General features: G+C 38.0%; 1 protein-coding gene across 1 annotated transcript; it reads right to left on the bottom strand.

The window, feature by feature from the left end:
• Window positions 1–3,183: 3,183 nt before the first annotated feature.
• Window positions 3,184–8,425, bottom strand: LOC127865570 (uncharacterized). Its single transcript, XM_052405457.1, has 4 exons — window positions 7,939–8,425; window positions 6,602–6,846; window positions 5,201–5,296; window positions 3,184–4,864 (listed from the first exon to the last, which is right to left on the bottom strand). The coding sequence occupies exons 2-4, from the start codon at window positions 6,800–6,802 to the stop codon at window positions 4,499–4,501; spliced, it is 663 nt and encodes a 220-aa protein (XP_052261417.1). The 5' UTR covers window positions 6,803–6,846; window positions 7,939–8,425; the 3' UTR covers window positions 3,184–4,498.
• Window positions 8,426–16,877: the final 8,452 nt, after the last annotated feature.

Raw genomic sequence — 16,877 nt, 5'->3', positions numbered from 1 at the left:
TCAATCCGTCGGTGTGGAGAGACTGACCTTGAGGCACAATAAATCGGTCGGGGTGGAGAGACTGATCTGGAGGCACAATTTATCGATCGGGATGAAGAGACTGACCTGGAAGCACAATCAATCGATCGGGGTGAAGAGACTGACCTGGAAGCTCAATCGATCGGTCGGGTGAAGAGACTGACCTGGAGGCACAATCAAGCGGTCGGGGTGGAGAGAATGATCTGGAGGCACAATCAATCTGTCTGTTGACGGTTACTATGAATGGTCAATATAACCTCATATAAAAATCCATCCATACATCCATCATTTCATGCAATCTTGCATCGATCAATCCATTCACGATATATTACGGGCCACGTTAAATAATTTATAGAAAACTTCAAAAGAATTGCTTTTAAGCCGTGGACCGCGCCGCCATCCAATCTCAAAATGCAGGTGTGCATCTTGTAAATTATTGTATAATAAGTGCGGCACCTTGAGACTATTGCACAGGCACTTCCGTCCATCCCATAAACATTATGTGCTTATCGTTGATAAGATCTTTGTCTGGATCTTAAGGCTTAATCTGCTATTAACTTATTATAAAGACCAGTAAGAATCATCAGTTCGTCAGTTATTGTGTTCAAAATGCCCGATTACAACGCAGTCCGTGTATTATACACCAGTGAAACGTAAATTACCATATCGTCCCCTACCCCCATCCCACCATAAAAGTTTCTGCCATCTTTGATAAACAAGAAACCGTCGGAGACGGGTGATGCTCCCAAAAGTTTTTTTTGTCACAATATTGCACTATATATTCAGATAAAAGGAAACGTCTTGAGGGGCATAACTTTGGAAAAAATAATACGATGGATGGTTTAGCAACTTAAAAATTTCAAAGGGCCATAACTCTCTAAATAAATCATCTAACCAGAACCCACAACCGCATAACGCACCATTAAACGTGTCTCCGGTTTCAGAACCGCCGCACGTGACACAGCAGGCAGTTCTTGTGCTTCCTCTCCTTCACGTACGGCAGTAGAAAACGTGCCACTTCCGGGTAGTGTATGTCGTTGTATTGAACGTACGAATAAGAAGCTTTTCTGCAAGTGAAAAGGACCATCGCCATTCGATGTGCTTGTTGGGACTTTGCGAGTTGCCGATGGGGACCACGTGACATCCGTGTTGGAGAATGAACTTCTTAAGTTCGACCGTGGGCCACACGAATCTTCGGACCCGGAAAGCCCACTCACGTGCAGCAATAGGCCACACCGGCGAATGTATGCAGAGAATCGGCTGAACAGTACCGCGGATTACGCCTGCGATCGCTGGCGGACTCACGATACCGGTTCCGTTTCGACTGTAGGAATCCATCAACAGTTTGCCTGCCAAAATCATTCGTCCTTGTTCGTCGGCAATGCAGCAGCTCAGTGTTGGCATAATTGACCGGCTGGGTCCGGTCCTCATTAATACGCACTGCAGCCTCACGTGTGACGGATGGTACGTCTGTACAACTTGAACAAGTGCACGTCGGACGCCGGACTCTCCGACTGCCGCTGCGGCGCTATACGCGTTCCCGACAGCGTCATCATAATGTTGCAATCGGAGCCCAGGCGTTCTAGGGCGACGCCCTCCGCGCTGCTACCGACGCAAATTGCGTGAAACATGAAGTCAACGTCGGAGCCATATTTGGCGATGCCCTCCATCGAGAAAAGGGAGTTGGTGTAGTCGTTGAGCCAGCTCCGGTGCTTGATGTCCTCAGTGGAGACCCCGACCTCGCAACAAAGCTCGTACAAATGTAAGGAGTCACGCTCTGTCTGTTTTACGCCGTTCCACATCGTCGGATGTTGCGTTCGTGCACTGAAAATAAGTTGAAAAGATTCAAGCTCGTTATTTCCCTTTCGAGAAGATCGATTGTCGTTTCAAGTCTGAGTCATCGTTCTCGATATGAACGCTTACATTAATCGCGTGAGTAGTAATAGTGCATGGGATTTTCTTATTAAACACTTTTGAAATATTATATATTTTAGCAAATGACAGCACAGGCTTATCTGGGACGACATTGTCCGAACATGCATTAAGCTCTGTTTTCGTAGAGCGTGGCTCAAATATTTTACAAAACCAAATAGAAGGACCTCATTGAAACGATTCTGCTGCGTCGATTTTCGGTAAAGGGTTGTTGCCTCTATAATAAATCAGTTTTTCTTCTTTTTTGAAGTCATACCAATCTTTTTTCACACTGAGTAATTACCTTTCGAATAAAATAATAAAAAACTGTGTAATACCAATAATCACTAATAATAATAAAACTCCTCCAAATGTTGTCTCATCAAAGGGTTTAACTGAAGAGCATATGCTCGGAAGCAGTCATATGGTGTCCTTTTGTGAATTTTCCGTGATTTCTGTCATCTGGTTACTCCAGTCGTCATTACTCTATATACTTTCTGTAAGCAAGCTTTTCTCAAACGATTTAACAACTACTAACTTAAGTTGAAAGAGGACATTGTGACTCAAATATATTCCCCGACCTACTTGACAATACTTTGAAAAGCAATATCAAATCAAGTGTCACTGTGAATACTATTTAGGCCACGTCAATGGCACCTCGTTCTGTGAAATCTTGATAACACTTTCCACCAGAAGTGGATATTCGTTTAGAAGAAACTTCATTTCAACGAAAAGTTTGATACAAGCGGAAAGTGTCGTCCGTGATGAGCCTGTAAGGGTCAGTAGGGATACCACAGGGCATAAAAATGAACGTCAGTAAGGATAATACAGGGTATATGAATGAATCAGTCACAAAATTCACAGGAAGTTAAGTATATCCGCGTGGATTTCACTAACATTTGGAATGTTAATTATCACACGATTATAGTAGATTTGATCATCATCATCACCACCACCACCATCATCATCACTATCTTCATCATCATCAGCAGCAGAAGCATCAGTAGTAGTCGTTGTAGTATAAATAGTAGTTGTACTAGTAGTACATTATGATTATTGTTATTTGCATCATTCTGTATATGTATACGTATACGTTTATCTATATGTAATTTACCTATATAAAAATATGTTCAAATATTTCAAGAGCCAATCTGAAACTTTTCAGTGAAGCCAGTGAATGTAAAACACAGCATACACAATACTTAGTTGGATGACAAAATTTTATTTGAAATAAAATAGATCAACAACGGACAATCACAATTTTGAAGCACTGGTTGTAACGTGTAGCTCAAATTAAATAATATAGCACAATACTTGTACATCTGACAGCCAAAAAAGCACATCAAATATTTTTTAACAATTTAACTTTATAAACACAGACGCAAACCCGTTTTTAAATGTTATATTTCACAAATGTATATTATGATAACATGCTTACTTTTATTTCTTCGACTATATACTCGTTTTTTGTTGACTCATTTCTTATTCTTCAGTAACCGGTACACGTACAATTTATGATTGTTTTCATAAATATTTATCATTTTTATTTATAAATAAGGATGTCAACAAACTAAATTTATATTCACGTATATTAGATTCATTCATAACATATGCATTTAATGTAAATAAATAAGTAAATTAATACACACACCCGTACACAAGCATACATTCAAACAAGCAATTTGAAGACAAATAAAATATATCTTAAAGGGCCGTGTTCACATATTGTCTTATTTTTTAACAATATCATACAATGAATTGAGTATTAAATTCGTTAATTTAGTATATTTGTTAAATAATTATATTAACAAGGAAAAAGATGTAAAAAGGTGCTTATCCTGATCCCGAACCTCGAACCTTTCGTATTATATAAATATAAACGTTCTATCGGTAGCACAAGGGTTTTTATTTGATTATCGATGAAATGCGTTATGAACGCATTATTTTTTTCTGATTAAAATAGATGTTAATCAATGAAAGAACATATATTTTTGGCCTTTTTTTCTTACTTATGTGTCTTAGTTTGTTTGTTCAAATATAATGCATTAGTTCTTTTGAATATATGGCACTTTTTTGAAAATTGTAATTTTATAAAACTGTGAACAATTCTCTTTAAATATAGATAGTAAAAACACATATAATGGACGGAATATTACATCAAAAAATATGGAATGTAAATATTAAAAATATGATATTGCACAAACTTATCACAATTGTTCCAATTAAATTGGTCTATAGGACTGCACACTAGTAAAAAAGGAAACATATAAAATTCATGTCCAAAAGGTATACAACGATGTTCTTCTCAAACAATCTACTTAATAAACCTCTTTTCGACGTTTTTAAACAATATTTTGTTATTTATTAGACATGAGTTCAAGTGCTTTTAATAATTGCATGTTTTTTTAACATTTTGTCCATAATTCCTTGGCTGTATAGAGTATTATTTGGGTTTCAAGTTACTTGCCAATTGTATTTTTGCAAATTCTTCCAAAAGATACCGAGCACAAGTTGTGCTCTTATTGATTCAAAGCACTTATAGTTAAGTTTTATCTGGCCACGAATACACTCATGGTTTTATTCCAACGGGCGAATCTCTCACGGCTATATAAATCCTATGCAATGACGTCATCACTTTTTCAACGTCTCTTATGACGATGTAAGCGCGAAGCATTTCATTAACGGTAGTAGTCGCTAGATTTTTGAACTGATTAGAAACAGTTGTGTCAGAACTTGGAACACTTTGGGCTGTAAGTCTAGATGCAATTTTTAAGTCACATAAAAGTTGGAAGATCTCTTTTTCTAGATCTCTGATTTGTGATTTCAGACTTCCGCTCTCAGACTGTTGTTTAATGGTGTTGTTTTTGTATACGTGCTCAACATGTGTCACGAGTCTGAACAATAAAGAGTAATGCTCCCGGAATGCCTGTTCCCGCTGAAACAAACAAACAAACGTTATATTGAAATCAATGTAATTACATTTCTTCATTCAAAATGTCTATGTGAACTTCCATACTTAAATTATGCTTCTATGAATGACTAAATATAACGTGTTTATTTCGAACCCCGTTTACCTTTTTTGTAATAATTAAATACTATATTTACTGAAGCTTGAAAACATAATTAAACTTTATAAAATTACATACATATTTACTTACTATTATATTACATCACAGTGTAATAATGCGAATCAGAATATTACCATTGCATCGAAAACCGTAATTTTACTTAAACATTGCAATAAAACTAGCAGAGTTATACTTATACGTACATTTGCAACTGCTGCAGCCGGAGTAAAGCTAGAAGTTACAAAGCTGTCAGTTTCTACCCACTGTAGAAGCTTCGACTGTAATATTGTGTCTTTCATCTGAAATAAAAGTATTGCGTATAATTTAGATGTGTAAAAACGGGTTACGTTATGTGTAACTTGAGCATGGGAACGTTTAGGAACTAAGTAAAAAACGTCGTAATCATTGATAAATGTTTGCAAGTATCACACAATCTTGATAAATTACATTTTACGCCAAGAAGCCTATGGGCGTAGTTCGCAATGCGGAAAAGCTAAAGCGCACACATTGATAATCTACCAATGAAAGCGCGTCGATCATGTCTATTGCATTGTGACCACGCGCGCGTCTATGTACGCAAATCGGTTTACTTGATTTAGGTAAATCACATTATTACAATTATTTCTTTCCTGATCCATTGCATGCACTCATGCGACGTTCTTTCATAAATATTAACCTAAATTGAGCTGGATTCCAACTTTTAAATTAATTGGTTTGCAGTCGAAGGAAACATATGCAAAATGATCTTTAATAAATTATTTTGTTCTTTAGGAAACGCGACACCCGAATTGTTTTATTATCACAGCTTGATTGATGTATTGTTTCAGGAAATAAATCTTCAATCGTTTCGACGATTAAACATGCTTTATTGAATTGCCAACGGTCGCTAAGTTTAAACGCTTCGGTAAACGGAAGGACAAAAAAAGTGTAATCGATTACAGTGAAAAATTGATTCATTTTTTACAGTGATACATTATGACTTATTTGTTGAAAGTTACTTCCCAGTTGTGTGGAGGCTATGCAAGAAATGAGGGAATTGCGTTACAAATGAAGCTCTTGCAATTTTAAATACTTTGTTTTAAAGCAAAAATACCGATAGTTCACTTTTTTATATGAATAGTATACATGTATTTTGCAGTTACGAATCATAGATGTTACAACATAAATAATATGGTACTATGTTTTTGACGTGTTTTTACTCTTGAAAAAATGTACGGTTAAAAAAATCCACGAGCACTTTCAATGATATAGCTTTTAATGTATCGTACTTTAAATTTCAATAACAATGATGTGACTCTTGGCGTACGACAATTGAAACTAATAATAGTTTAAGCACATCGTCGTAAAGTCTGTGCCACTTTAAGTTATCTTGACGCACTTCAGGTCTAATATTTTTAAGCTTAGTATCAACCACACCAAACAGTTATTTTTTATTGCTTGTCTAATATTAAAAAGCAATAAACAGTTCTTCAAAGGGAGAGACTCAGGTGGTCATTTACCAAATCAATTGATAATCAAGTATTTCGTCATGATTTCACTTATGAAAACTCCTAAAAATGCTATAAATTATCATTACAACAAATATTAAGTGATCGTTTACTTACGTGTTTGATAATCTTTGATGCGGCTATTTTTACTCCTTCCGTTCTTCTAACCATATCGTCAATGGTTTCCCTTGGAGATATATTTATGACCGGATTCTCTGGACTTAAAACGTAGCAAGGGGCATCGTGCATCACCGCGGATTGGTCCCTTACGACCCGGTTAGGGGCCGGGGTGGGAGCCCCTTGCACTGTCAATGTCATGACAATCAATAGCAATGCCCGATATTGAGTTGAACTCAAACCAGCTGAAATTGTAGACAAAAACACACATTAATCCTTCGTTACAGATAAGTAAAACTTATATCCGTGCACCAATAACTAGCTAAATCTTATGGTGTATCATTGCACATTAGGCGTTGACATAAAAACTTTTTCCACACTGATTTAATCCTTCAAAACAAAGGATTGAATATCCAATACGCTAATATCCGTATCGCATTTTCACTTTTTTTAAACAAAAATAAACACACATACTGCCAATTAAATAAGCCCAGACAAACACTTCTTATTTAAACAGCTGAGCGCTCGTTTGTATGTTGTTCTTATTTTGCTGTTAGTTGATGCGCTTTGATATACCGGTATTGTACACTGTGTATTTTACAGCTACTTAGCAAGCACTTAAACACTGAGCATATTTACGTCTAAAGCAATTATCTATCGTCTGTTTTGGCAGCTTGTGATAATAAAGCGAAATTTAATCTATTTTATAAAAAATGTTCCAATTACTACAGTTTAATTTTTTTTAATTTTCTATTGTAAATCATCTGTAGCGAATTCATTGGAGGTAAAATATAACTTATTGTGATGGTGACATGTTGTTGAATGAAAAAATAATAATTAATATGACTAAATAAAACATAACGATTTTCGGTTATAATGAGGTATAGTATAATAATAATAATAATAATAATAATAATAATAATAATAATAATAATAATAATAATAATAACAATAACTTTATTTCATGAAGAATTCACATTAAGAAATAATTTCTTTTTTACATTGTGGTCTTCAGTAACAAAACACAAGTATACATATTATCATAAGTATCATTTTATGAATTAATAAATTGCCAATTATAAATAAGAAACGCGCACTCCTATATTATCATATACTTACTCCATGACAAAAAATGTCTACCACAATGTTTAATGAATTTCTGTATCTTCATAATTACGTATATTACGTATATATATATATATATATTGATTTTAATTGTATGTATGCTTTGACAAAGTTGCTCTTTGTTACTGAATTAAATAAAGTTATGTTCTGTTCTGTCTGTTACTATAGTATATATAGCCCTAGATATAAATAGAAATGAATAATTGGCATACCATCCTTTACAACTCCATTCACTTATGATTTAACCCGGAACACGCTCATCATCACCTAGCCGAAACGAATATCATTAAAATTCCCGCCAGATATTCTCACGGATTGTCACATTAATTCATTTCGGCGTGTCATAAAACGCCAATCAAGGTAAGGTGCTCCAGGTTAGTTCTCCGTTTCTTGGGCTTATCGCAGGGCACCACTCCTCATGACAATGAAATGAACTGAGCACATTTCCTTGGAAACACATATTAGTAAAAAGATAAAAATAAAATGCAACAAATGAGATCAAATAAAAAGAGATGCACCATTTAACATATTTTTTTCTACGCATTTTCAACGTTTATATTTTCTAGCTTGCACGATAATAAAGGTCTTTTAAATCCAACTTTGTGTATGTGAATCAAATGATCATATACTTATTTTTAATAAACACGACATTTGCTTTTTTTAAATTATAAATTATAAAATTGTGATCCCAACATACAACGCAACACATCGCACGACAAATGAGCTCTGTGCACGTAAACATCGTCGCCGTCAGAGTAAACTATACAGAAGTGTATAAGCTATCATCGTCGCTTAACATGCCTCTGTACTTTTGTATTCAGTATGAAGCAAGATTAATTATTTTAATTTTAAATTCATGCCGTTCAAAATTAATTGAAGACTCTTGACCTTCAAATTTATCTTTTATCAGAACGTATACGGTATGACTTTGGGACTTTAAAATGTTTGGAAAAAAACACACATTTGTCATCGCCTCTTACAATACATTTTTGAAACATCAAATAAATATATTTACATTGATGTAATGCAATAAGCGCTAGCTATTTTTTTTTACCACGAAAATGGGAATATTCGAGTCGTGAAATATTCCGATTGGGAATTAAAGGTTTTTTTAATGAACAACGATCGGGGCGACAGCGACTCTACGTCGCCGCTCTTTGAACCTCGCGAGATAACCGAGCAAGCGGTCTCGCTGGCCTCGGGGTTGCGAGCCCTATAGGTATTAAATGCAAAAATCAACTCAAATATTGATTTACATTCATTTTGGCTTGTAATGTTCAGTGTAAGTGCTCAATTTATTTGTTAACTTGCAGATGATGCACTTTTTGAACAAAATTGACGGAATTTGCCTTTCTTTTGTGAAATTTTCAGACAGCAACAGGGAATTTTGTAGTTGTTCTTCAATTGGGAAAGTATCTTTTACGGGTACTTTATAAAGAAGGGAAAATTTGCTGGCTTATGTTGTGCACGTTATGTGGCAACAATACGGACTTTAAATTTTGAATAAGTTTTACTGATGTCACCCTTTTGACAAAAAGCACAGCGTGCTCGTCCGTCCTTCTGGTGACAAGATGTGATGCAAAACTGAAAAAGACTACGTGTAGTATCCTGTCATTTATAGTTTTTTGTTCGAGTTGCTGATGACGAATGACATATGCAAATTCGATAAAGATTTTTCACAATTGCTGAGAGTTGTTATTGCAAATAAATTTCATATGGTTTGACCCGTTGATGTGACGGTCTACACCGATTGCGATGTAGCAAGCTATTTCATTCAATGCAAAATGACCGCGTATCAGTGGTCCGGATCGGAAGATATCAACAGTTTTGCGACACGCCAAGGTGCTGGGTACTTTTTGATGGTCACGGGTACTAGAAGACCCAAAATCGTCTGCGTATATTGCACATAGGTGGTGGCCATGTGAGGACGAATCCTGGTGTTATGAAAACAAAAACACTAAACAGTTTGATAGCCCTTTTCTCGGTTTATTACTGGCTATAAAAGCCTTATAGCATTGTCTTGTTAATGTTCAATCAGAAATGAACACATGGGCAGATAATTGCACTATATTGCCTATTGTCAATGGCAGTATGCAAACACAAATAAGCGAGGCACTAATTGTTTTTAATTCAGTCATTCAACATTAACGTTAAATAACAGACCAATAATACTCGAGACTACTATGTTTGTATATCAAGTGAAAGAACAAGAACTTATTAATATTAAAGTAGATTAAGTGGTATCCCGTTCTGTAAGTCTCTGGACTATTGCTTCTCACTTGACAATAGTTTTTTTTTGTCGGTCATTAGAGTCATAAGAGCATTCAAATACGGAAATTCTAATTGTTCAGACTATTATGAGTAAGTGCAAATGGCACGAGTCGTGACTGATTTCATTTTATAGTTTCGGTTAAGAACCGAGCATAAAAAACGAGAAAAACAACAACTCGATATGACATCATTTTTTCCTACGGAATATACGAGTTAACACTCGAAACAGGTCTATAATATTTAAAATAGTACGACAATTCATATTCAATGCCTGTCCCTTCGCGAAACATTTAAAGAAAAACGCTTTTTATTTATGATAACCGACCCTTGCAACATCAAATGAAACTATTAATTAATGTAGAAATGCATTTCCTTGACACAAAACACAATTCTATATATGAAATGCATATGAATTGTAGATTAAGACTGTACACAGGAGTTTACTATTGCTTCAGACAAAGGGATAGGTGAATTAGAAGTGAAACCCGAAACCACCAACGCTTATGTTGCAAACGTATTTCCGAAGTTTAAGTTTGCTACTTAACGAGGAGGATCCATGCGTACAACTAACTACAATAAACGTGAAATAAAACATTAAAATTAACATCTCGTCCGGTGTTTATTACAGATTAAACCATTAATTATTTTATTTCATTAACATTCTAATTCGTGCGTTGTTCTCACACAATTTACCATTTGGCTCTGAACGCAACGGCATGTCCCTGAAAACACAACACATTCCATGGCGCGTACCATACTTTAATTCATATTCTTACTTATGTATTCAACACAGTTGACATAAAGTTGTTTACTTTATTTAAAAACAGAGCTTGCATTTCCTAATAAAACCTATTTAGACCATCCGCACCATAATTGATTGTGATTAAACCGCCACTCGGTGCTCATTGACACAACACATTTAAGTTGTCAACAAGGCGAAGGAGACCAACAGAAAACGCGTTACATTTAGTTAAAATACCAATATTTTACCACCTTATGGTTATTGAATTTGATGGTTACTAAATTACATAAGAATTGGTTCTTAGTTGCAAAGAATGTCCCTATTTATCTATATGTACAAAATACTATCATACAATATGCTCATAAAATATGCCGTTCAAAATATATGCAAATGCGTTAAATGACTTAGAGCAGACATTTATCAATTGTTTACTAATAAAAATACATTATTGATTTTAGCTCTAAGCAACATATACATATTAATGATGTTTATTTAAAAAGCGAACTGCAGCCAAAATGTCTAATGAAAAACATTTTACTCGATAAAAAAACGCGGATGTTTGTTTCACAACACGTTGTATAACAAAAAAAACTGACTTGAAAGTCTCAGTTCGATTGCTCAAGGACATGATGTTGTAGATTTCATTCGCATATGTAACTTATTTATTTGCGTTTACATAAAATGGATATGTTGTTGTATCGCCATTAAAAATTTTCCTAAATGTATTTAAAATGCATACGCATTTTACGACGCGGATTTTTCTTTGTCAGCACTTCAGTCACTAGAAGTCAATAATAAAAGTGAGCATTGTTTATGTAGGTTTGTTCACAAAATGCTGGATGGTTTTGATAGTCAGCTTCCGTTTGGAAAGCTCCGAAATTACGATTACACAATATAACACACCACTGTGCGTGTTAAGCTATTATAATAATAATAGAATGATATCACTTGAGGAGATGTAGGAGTTAAAACAGGCAATTTTTGATGAGAATCATTTTTATGTAAATCCGTAATAATTACACATGGGAACACAATCGTTATGTTTAACATTTCGCACGCCAACACAAAATATTATATATCACTTTTTCAAATTAAAAATGTGTTTACATAAACAAAACTTAATAATTTAATTGAATGTGCTAAAATAAGCTAAATCGAATGTCAGACGTGGTTCTGGATCATATTCTACGTATTCATACATGTATTTGACATTGAGTATAAAAACTAATTAATATTCGAACAATTTATATTATTAACAAGGTGGATAACTACAGCAATAAAACATGGCCAAGATGTCAAAACAACAGGCTGTTGTAGCTTAATTTTTGCTATTTCTAGTGCATGCTGAATGAGTTACGTCTTGCGAAACTAGGTCTTACGCCATTCGTGCAGTCTGGTCAGGAACTTTCCGCTAATGAGACCACGAAAACTTGAGAAGCGTTTTAGCGCATAGTGTAGCTTCTTAGCAGTGTGTGCCAATGCGCAGACTTGTCTGGAGCTACTCGGTGTGTGCCAATGCGCAGACTTGTCCGGAGCTACACGTTGTGTGCCAATGCGCAGACTTGTCTGGGTTACACGGGCCGAATAGAACATAAGAGCACCTTCGCATGACGCGGCTCGAATATTAATTTGCGTAACTTCCCATTAATTTCCTATGTAAAAAATAAAAAAAATATTATAACGTTATTCACATATACACACATACACATGACCACAGATAATGCCGCACTCAAGACGGAATTCATTTACAAAACAAAATAGCGAAAAATTGTCTTCTTTTATCGGGCCAATAATGGTCTGCATCACAATTTCATAAGTTCGAACGTGATATGAAAATTTGGACCAATATCCCGGTTTAGCTGTATTCAGTTACGATCTCTTATTTTCTTGAAAATTCACAATCGTGATACATCGGCTATCTCCGGACTCCTCCATAAGATAGGCAGATTTAAGCAATAAATCGTCTGCTGATCCAGAGTGGAAAATTCAGTGCGATCCACGGTATGTCTACTTTATACCGCAAAAGGAACTCACATCATTCGTTGAAACAATAAATATCCCTTGGCGATTGTTGCAATCTGGATGACAATTATGAATATATTAATTTATATAGAAAGGGCTTGCCGAAAGCGGCAATGATTCCCGGATATCTTTCATCATACCATGTAATAGCATATCTAATGATGCGCCCAGAGCTGTTTGTTGGTGTTACTAGTTACATAATGAACTTCATCTTCCTTCAAGTTTAATAAGGCGTGAACTGATTATCTTCGAAACAAACGAATCAGTGAGTATTGGATACAATTTCACTTATTGATTGGCTACATTGTTTATGTTACAAGGAATAGCTTTTTATTTCCATGCATTTCATAACGTCAAAGGACAAGGACAGTGCATTTTACGGACCGTTCCAGTAGGTGCACATACTCTGTGCAAAACTGAATTATGTACGCTGAGTTGATAATTTACCGTAGTTACCTGCGATGAAAGTTTGACTGTGTGGTTTCCATGATAATCCAATAAGTTTTAGACTGTCAAATTACATACACTAAGTATTGAAAGCCATAACTGGACCTTTCGTCCATGTACTACGGACTTCATCAGCAGAATGATTATCTACTGTTGGGAAACGTTAACACCGCTTATTGTCGGGTGAGCGGTGTTAACGTACTGTCCCAGAGAGTGGTCAAGGAGGCTATTGACATGCGTGCACTTAAACCGGCGCTAAACAAGGACGGGAGCCGCTACCAACTCTCGCACACCTGGGACAGTACGTTAACATCGCTCACCCCGACAATTAGCGGTGTTAACGTTTCCCAACATTAGGAAACATTTTGCTGATGAACTCCGTAGTACACGGACGAAAGCTCCAGTTATGGCTTTCAATACTTAGTGTGTGTAATTTGACAGTGTAAAACTTATTGGGTTACTGTAGTTATGTTAATAAATAAAAATAACCGAGCACAATCCCAAACTTGCATGGTTGACGACATGCCTTTGTGCGCTAGACAGTTGCTCGAGAGATATAAAGAAGGTTTCAACGAAATTTTAATTTTCACTATATTGTAATGTATGACCCTTGGGATTGAATCAATTTCAAGTAAACGGATCAAACGTCGTCTTCTTAAACCTCGCATCCTATCACGGCGACATGCATTGGTAGCCATTCGTTTAAGGATGCTATTTAATATTTTTCTATGTCCGTTTGAAATAACAGATGTAGAATGATAAGGAGCGCCCAAGGAACTAGAACAGAGCTGAACCTCTGGGGTCCCTCTGCGCAAATTGTATCTTTCATGGAAAGTTGTTGTTTTTTAAACATGTCAGACGAAATAAGCATTAGAAGGATTGGCGCTCAATCATCATCTTCATCATTATCATCATCATCGTCACTAATTATACAAATAAATGACAAATGTTAACTAGATTGTTTCTAACAGTTTTATGACATTAAGTAGTAAGAACCCTAATCGCTTGTCAAAACGGAGACGTAAGTGAACATGTTTACACCGTTTATAACGATGAATTATTCCGAAAGAACATACCATAATGTGTCCTGTCACAAAACTGATATATAAATCGTGCAAAAAACTAAAGTTTATAATCGTTAATAGTATTTTTGTGTATATCATTGTCTCTCGTTTCGCTGTAACTGTTAAGCCAGTTTTATCAATCATTTTATCGAAAAAAGGGAAATATAAAATCTAAAGCTACTCTGCTTTAACGTTCTTTCTTCTCCATTATTTTAGGCACAATTTGGAAAATAAACATATCACGAGAGACTGACCTGAAGGCACAATCAATCGGTGCGGGTGGTGGGACTGACCTGGATGCACAATCAATCGGTCGGGGTGGAGAGACTGACCTGAAGGCACAATCAATCGGTCGCGGTGGAAAGACTGACCTGGAGGTACAATCAATCGGTCCGGTTGGAGATACTGACATAGGTACAATCAATCGGTCGGGGCGGAGAGATTGACCTGGGGCACAATCAATCGGTCGGGATGGAAAGACTGACATGGACGCACAATCAATCTGCCGGGGTGGAGAGACTGACCTGTAGGCACAATCAATCAGTCGGGGTGGAGAGACTGACCTGAAGGCACAATCAATCGGTCGGCGTCGAGAGACTTACCTGTAAGCACAATCAATCGGTCGGAGTGGAGAGACTGACCTGGACACAAATCAATCGGTCCGGGTGAAGATACTGACCTGCAGGCATAATCAATCTGCCGGGGTGGAGAGACTGACCTGGATGTTCAATCAATCGGTCGGGGTGAAGAGACTGACCTGTAGGTACACTTAATCGGTCGGGGTGGAGAGACTGACCTGTAGGTACAATCAATAGGTCGGGGTGGAGAGACTGACCTGGAGGCACAATAAATCGATCGGGGTGGAGAGACTGACCTGTTAGTACAATCAATCTGCCGGGGTGGAGAGACTGACCTGAAGGCACAATCAATCGGTCGGGTGGAGAGACTGGCATGGACGCACAATCAATCTGCCGGGGTGAAGAGACTGACCTGGAGGCACAATAAATCGGTCGAGTAGAGAGACTGACACGGACGCACAATCAATCGGTCGGGGTGAAGAGACTGACCCGGGGGCACAATCAATCGGTGAGGGTGGAGAGACTGACCTGGGGGCACAATAAATCGGTCCGGGTGGAGAGACTGACCTGTAGGTACAATCAATCTGCCGGGTTGAAGAGATTGACCTGCAGGCACAATCAATCGGTCAGGGTGAAGAGACTGACATGGAGGCACAATCAATCGGTCGGGGTGGAGAGACTGACCTGGACGCACAATCAATCTGCCGGGGTGAAGAGACTGACCTGGAGGCACATTAAATCGGTCGAGTGGAGAGACTGACCTGGACGCACAATCAATCGGTCGGGGTGAAGAGACTGAAATCGAGGCACAATCAATCGGTCCGGGATGAAAGACTTACATGGACGCACAATCAATTGGTCGGGGTGAAGAGACTGACATGGAGGCACAATCAATCGGTCCGGGAGGAAAGACTGACATGGACACACAATCAATTGGTCGGGTAGAAGAGACTTACATGGACGCACAATCAATCGGTCGGGGTGGAGAGACTGACCTGGAGGTACAATCAATCGGTCTGGGTGGAGAGACTGACATGGAGGTACAATCAATCGGCCAGGGTGAAGATACTGACCTGCAGGCAGAATCAATCTGTCGGGGTGGGGAGACTGACCTCGAGGCATAATCAATCGGTCGGGGGGGGGGGGGGAGAAACTGACATGGAGGAACAATCAATCTGCCGGGGTGAAGATACTGACCTGCAGGCAGAATCAATCTGCCGGGGTGGAGAGACTGACCTCGAGGCATAATCAATCGGTCGGCGGTGGGGGGAGAGACTGACCTGGAGGCACAACCAATCGTTCGGGCTGGAGAGACAGACCTGGAGGTACAATAAATCGGTCGGAGTGGAGAGACTGACCTGCAGGCACAATCAATCGGTCGGGGTGGAGAGACTGACCTGTAGGTACAATCAACCGGTCGGGATGAAGAGACTGACCTGGAGGTACAATCAATCGGTCGGAGTGGAGAGACTAACCTGCAGGCACAATCAATCGGTCGGGGTTGAGAGACTGACCTGGAGGTACAATCAATCGGTCGGGGTGGAGAGACTGACCTGTAGGTACAATAAATCGGTCGGGGTTGAGAGACTGACCTGGAGGTACAATCAATCGGCCGGGGTGAAGAGACTGACCTGTAGGTACAATAAATCGGTCAGGGTTGAGAGACTGACCTGGAGGTACAATCAATCGGCCGGGTTGGAGAGAATGACATGGACGCACCATCAATCGGTCGGGATGGAGAGACTGACATGGAGGTACAATCAATCGGTCGGGGTGAAGAGACTGTCATGGACGCACAATCAATCGGTCGGGGTGGAGAGACTGACCTGGAGGTACAATCAATCGGTCTGGGTGGAGAGACTGACCTGGAGGTACAATCAATCGGTCGGGATGAAGAGACTGACATGGGCGCACAATAAATCGGTCGGGGTGGAGAGACTGACCTGGGGGCACAATTAATCGGTCGAGTGGAGGTTACTATGAACGGTCCACATAACCTCATATAAACATCCATCCATACACCCATC

The sequence above is a fragment of the Dreissena polymorpha genome, chromosome 1, assembly GCF_020536995.1.
Source record: "Dreissena polymorpha isolate Duluth1 chromosome 1, UMN_Dpol_1.0, whole genome shotgun sequence".
Lineage (NCBI taxonomy): Eukaryota > Metazoa > Mollusca > Bivalvia > Myida > Dreissenidae > Dreissena > Dreissena polymorpha.
The sequence above is the reverse complement of the archived record's forward strand: the minus strand, read 5'-3'. Positions and strand labels throughout refer to the sequence as shown.

Excerpts from the sequence above, each read along its gene's own strand:
- LOC127865570 (XM_052405457.1), bottom strand. The coding sequence starts at position 6,802 with ATGACATTGACAGTGCAAGGGGCTCCCACCCCGGCCCCTAACCGGGTC. Across the intron at positions 5,297-6,601 it reads CATCAAAGATTATCAAACAC|ATGAAAGACACAATATTACA; the intron begins GTAAGTAAACGA and ends CTTTTATTTCAG. Across the intron at positions 4,865-5,200 it reads CGGCTGCAGCAGTTGCAAAT|CGGGAACAGGCATTCCGGGA; the intron begins GTACGTATAAGT and ends TGTTTGTTTCAG.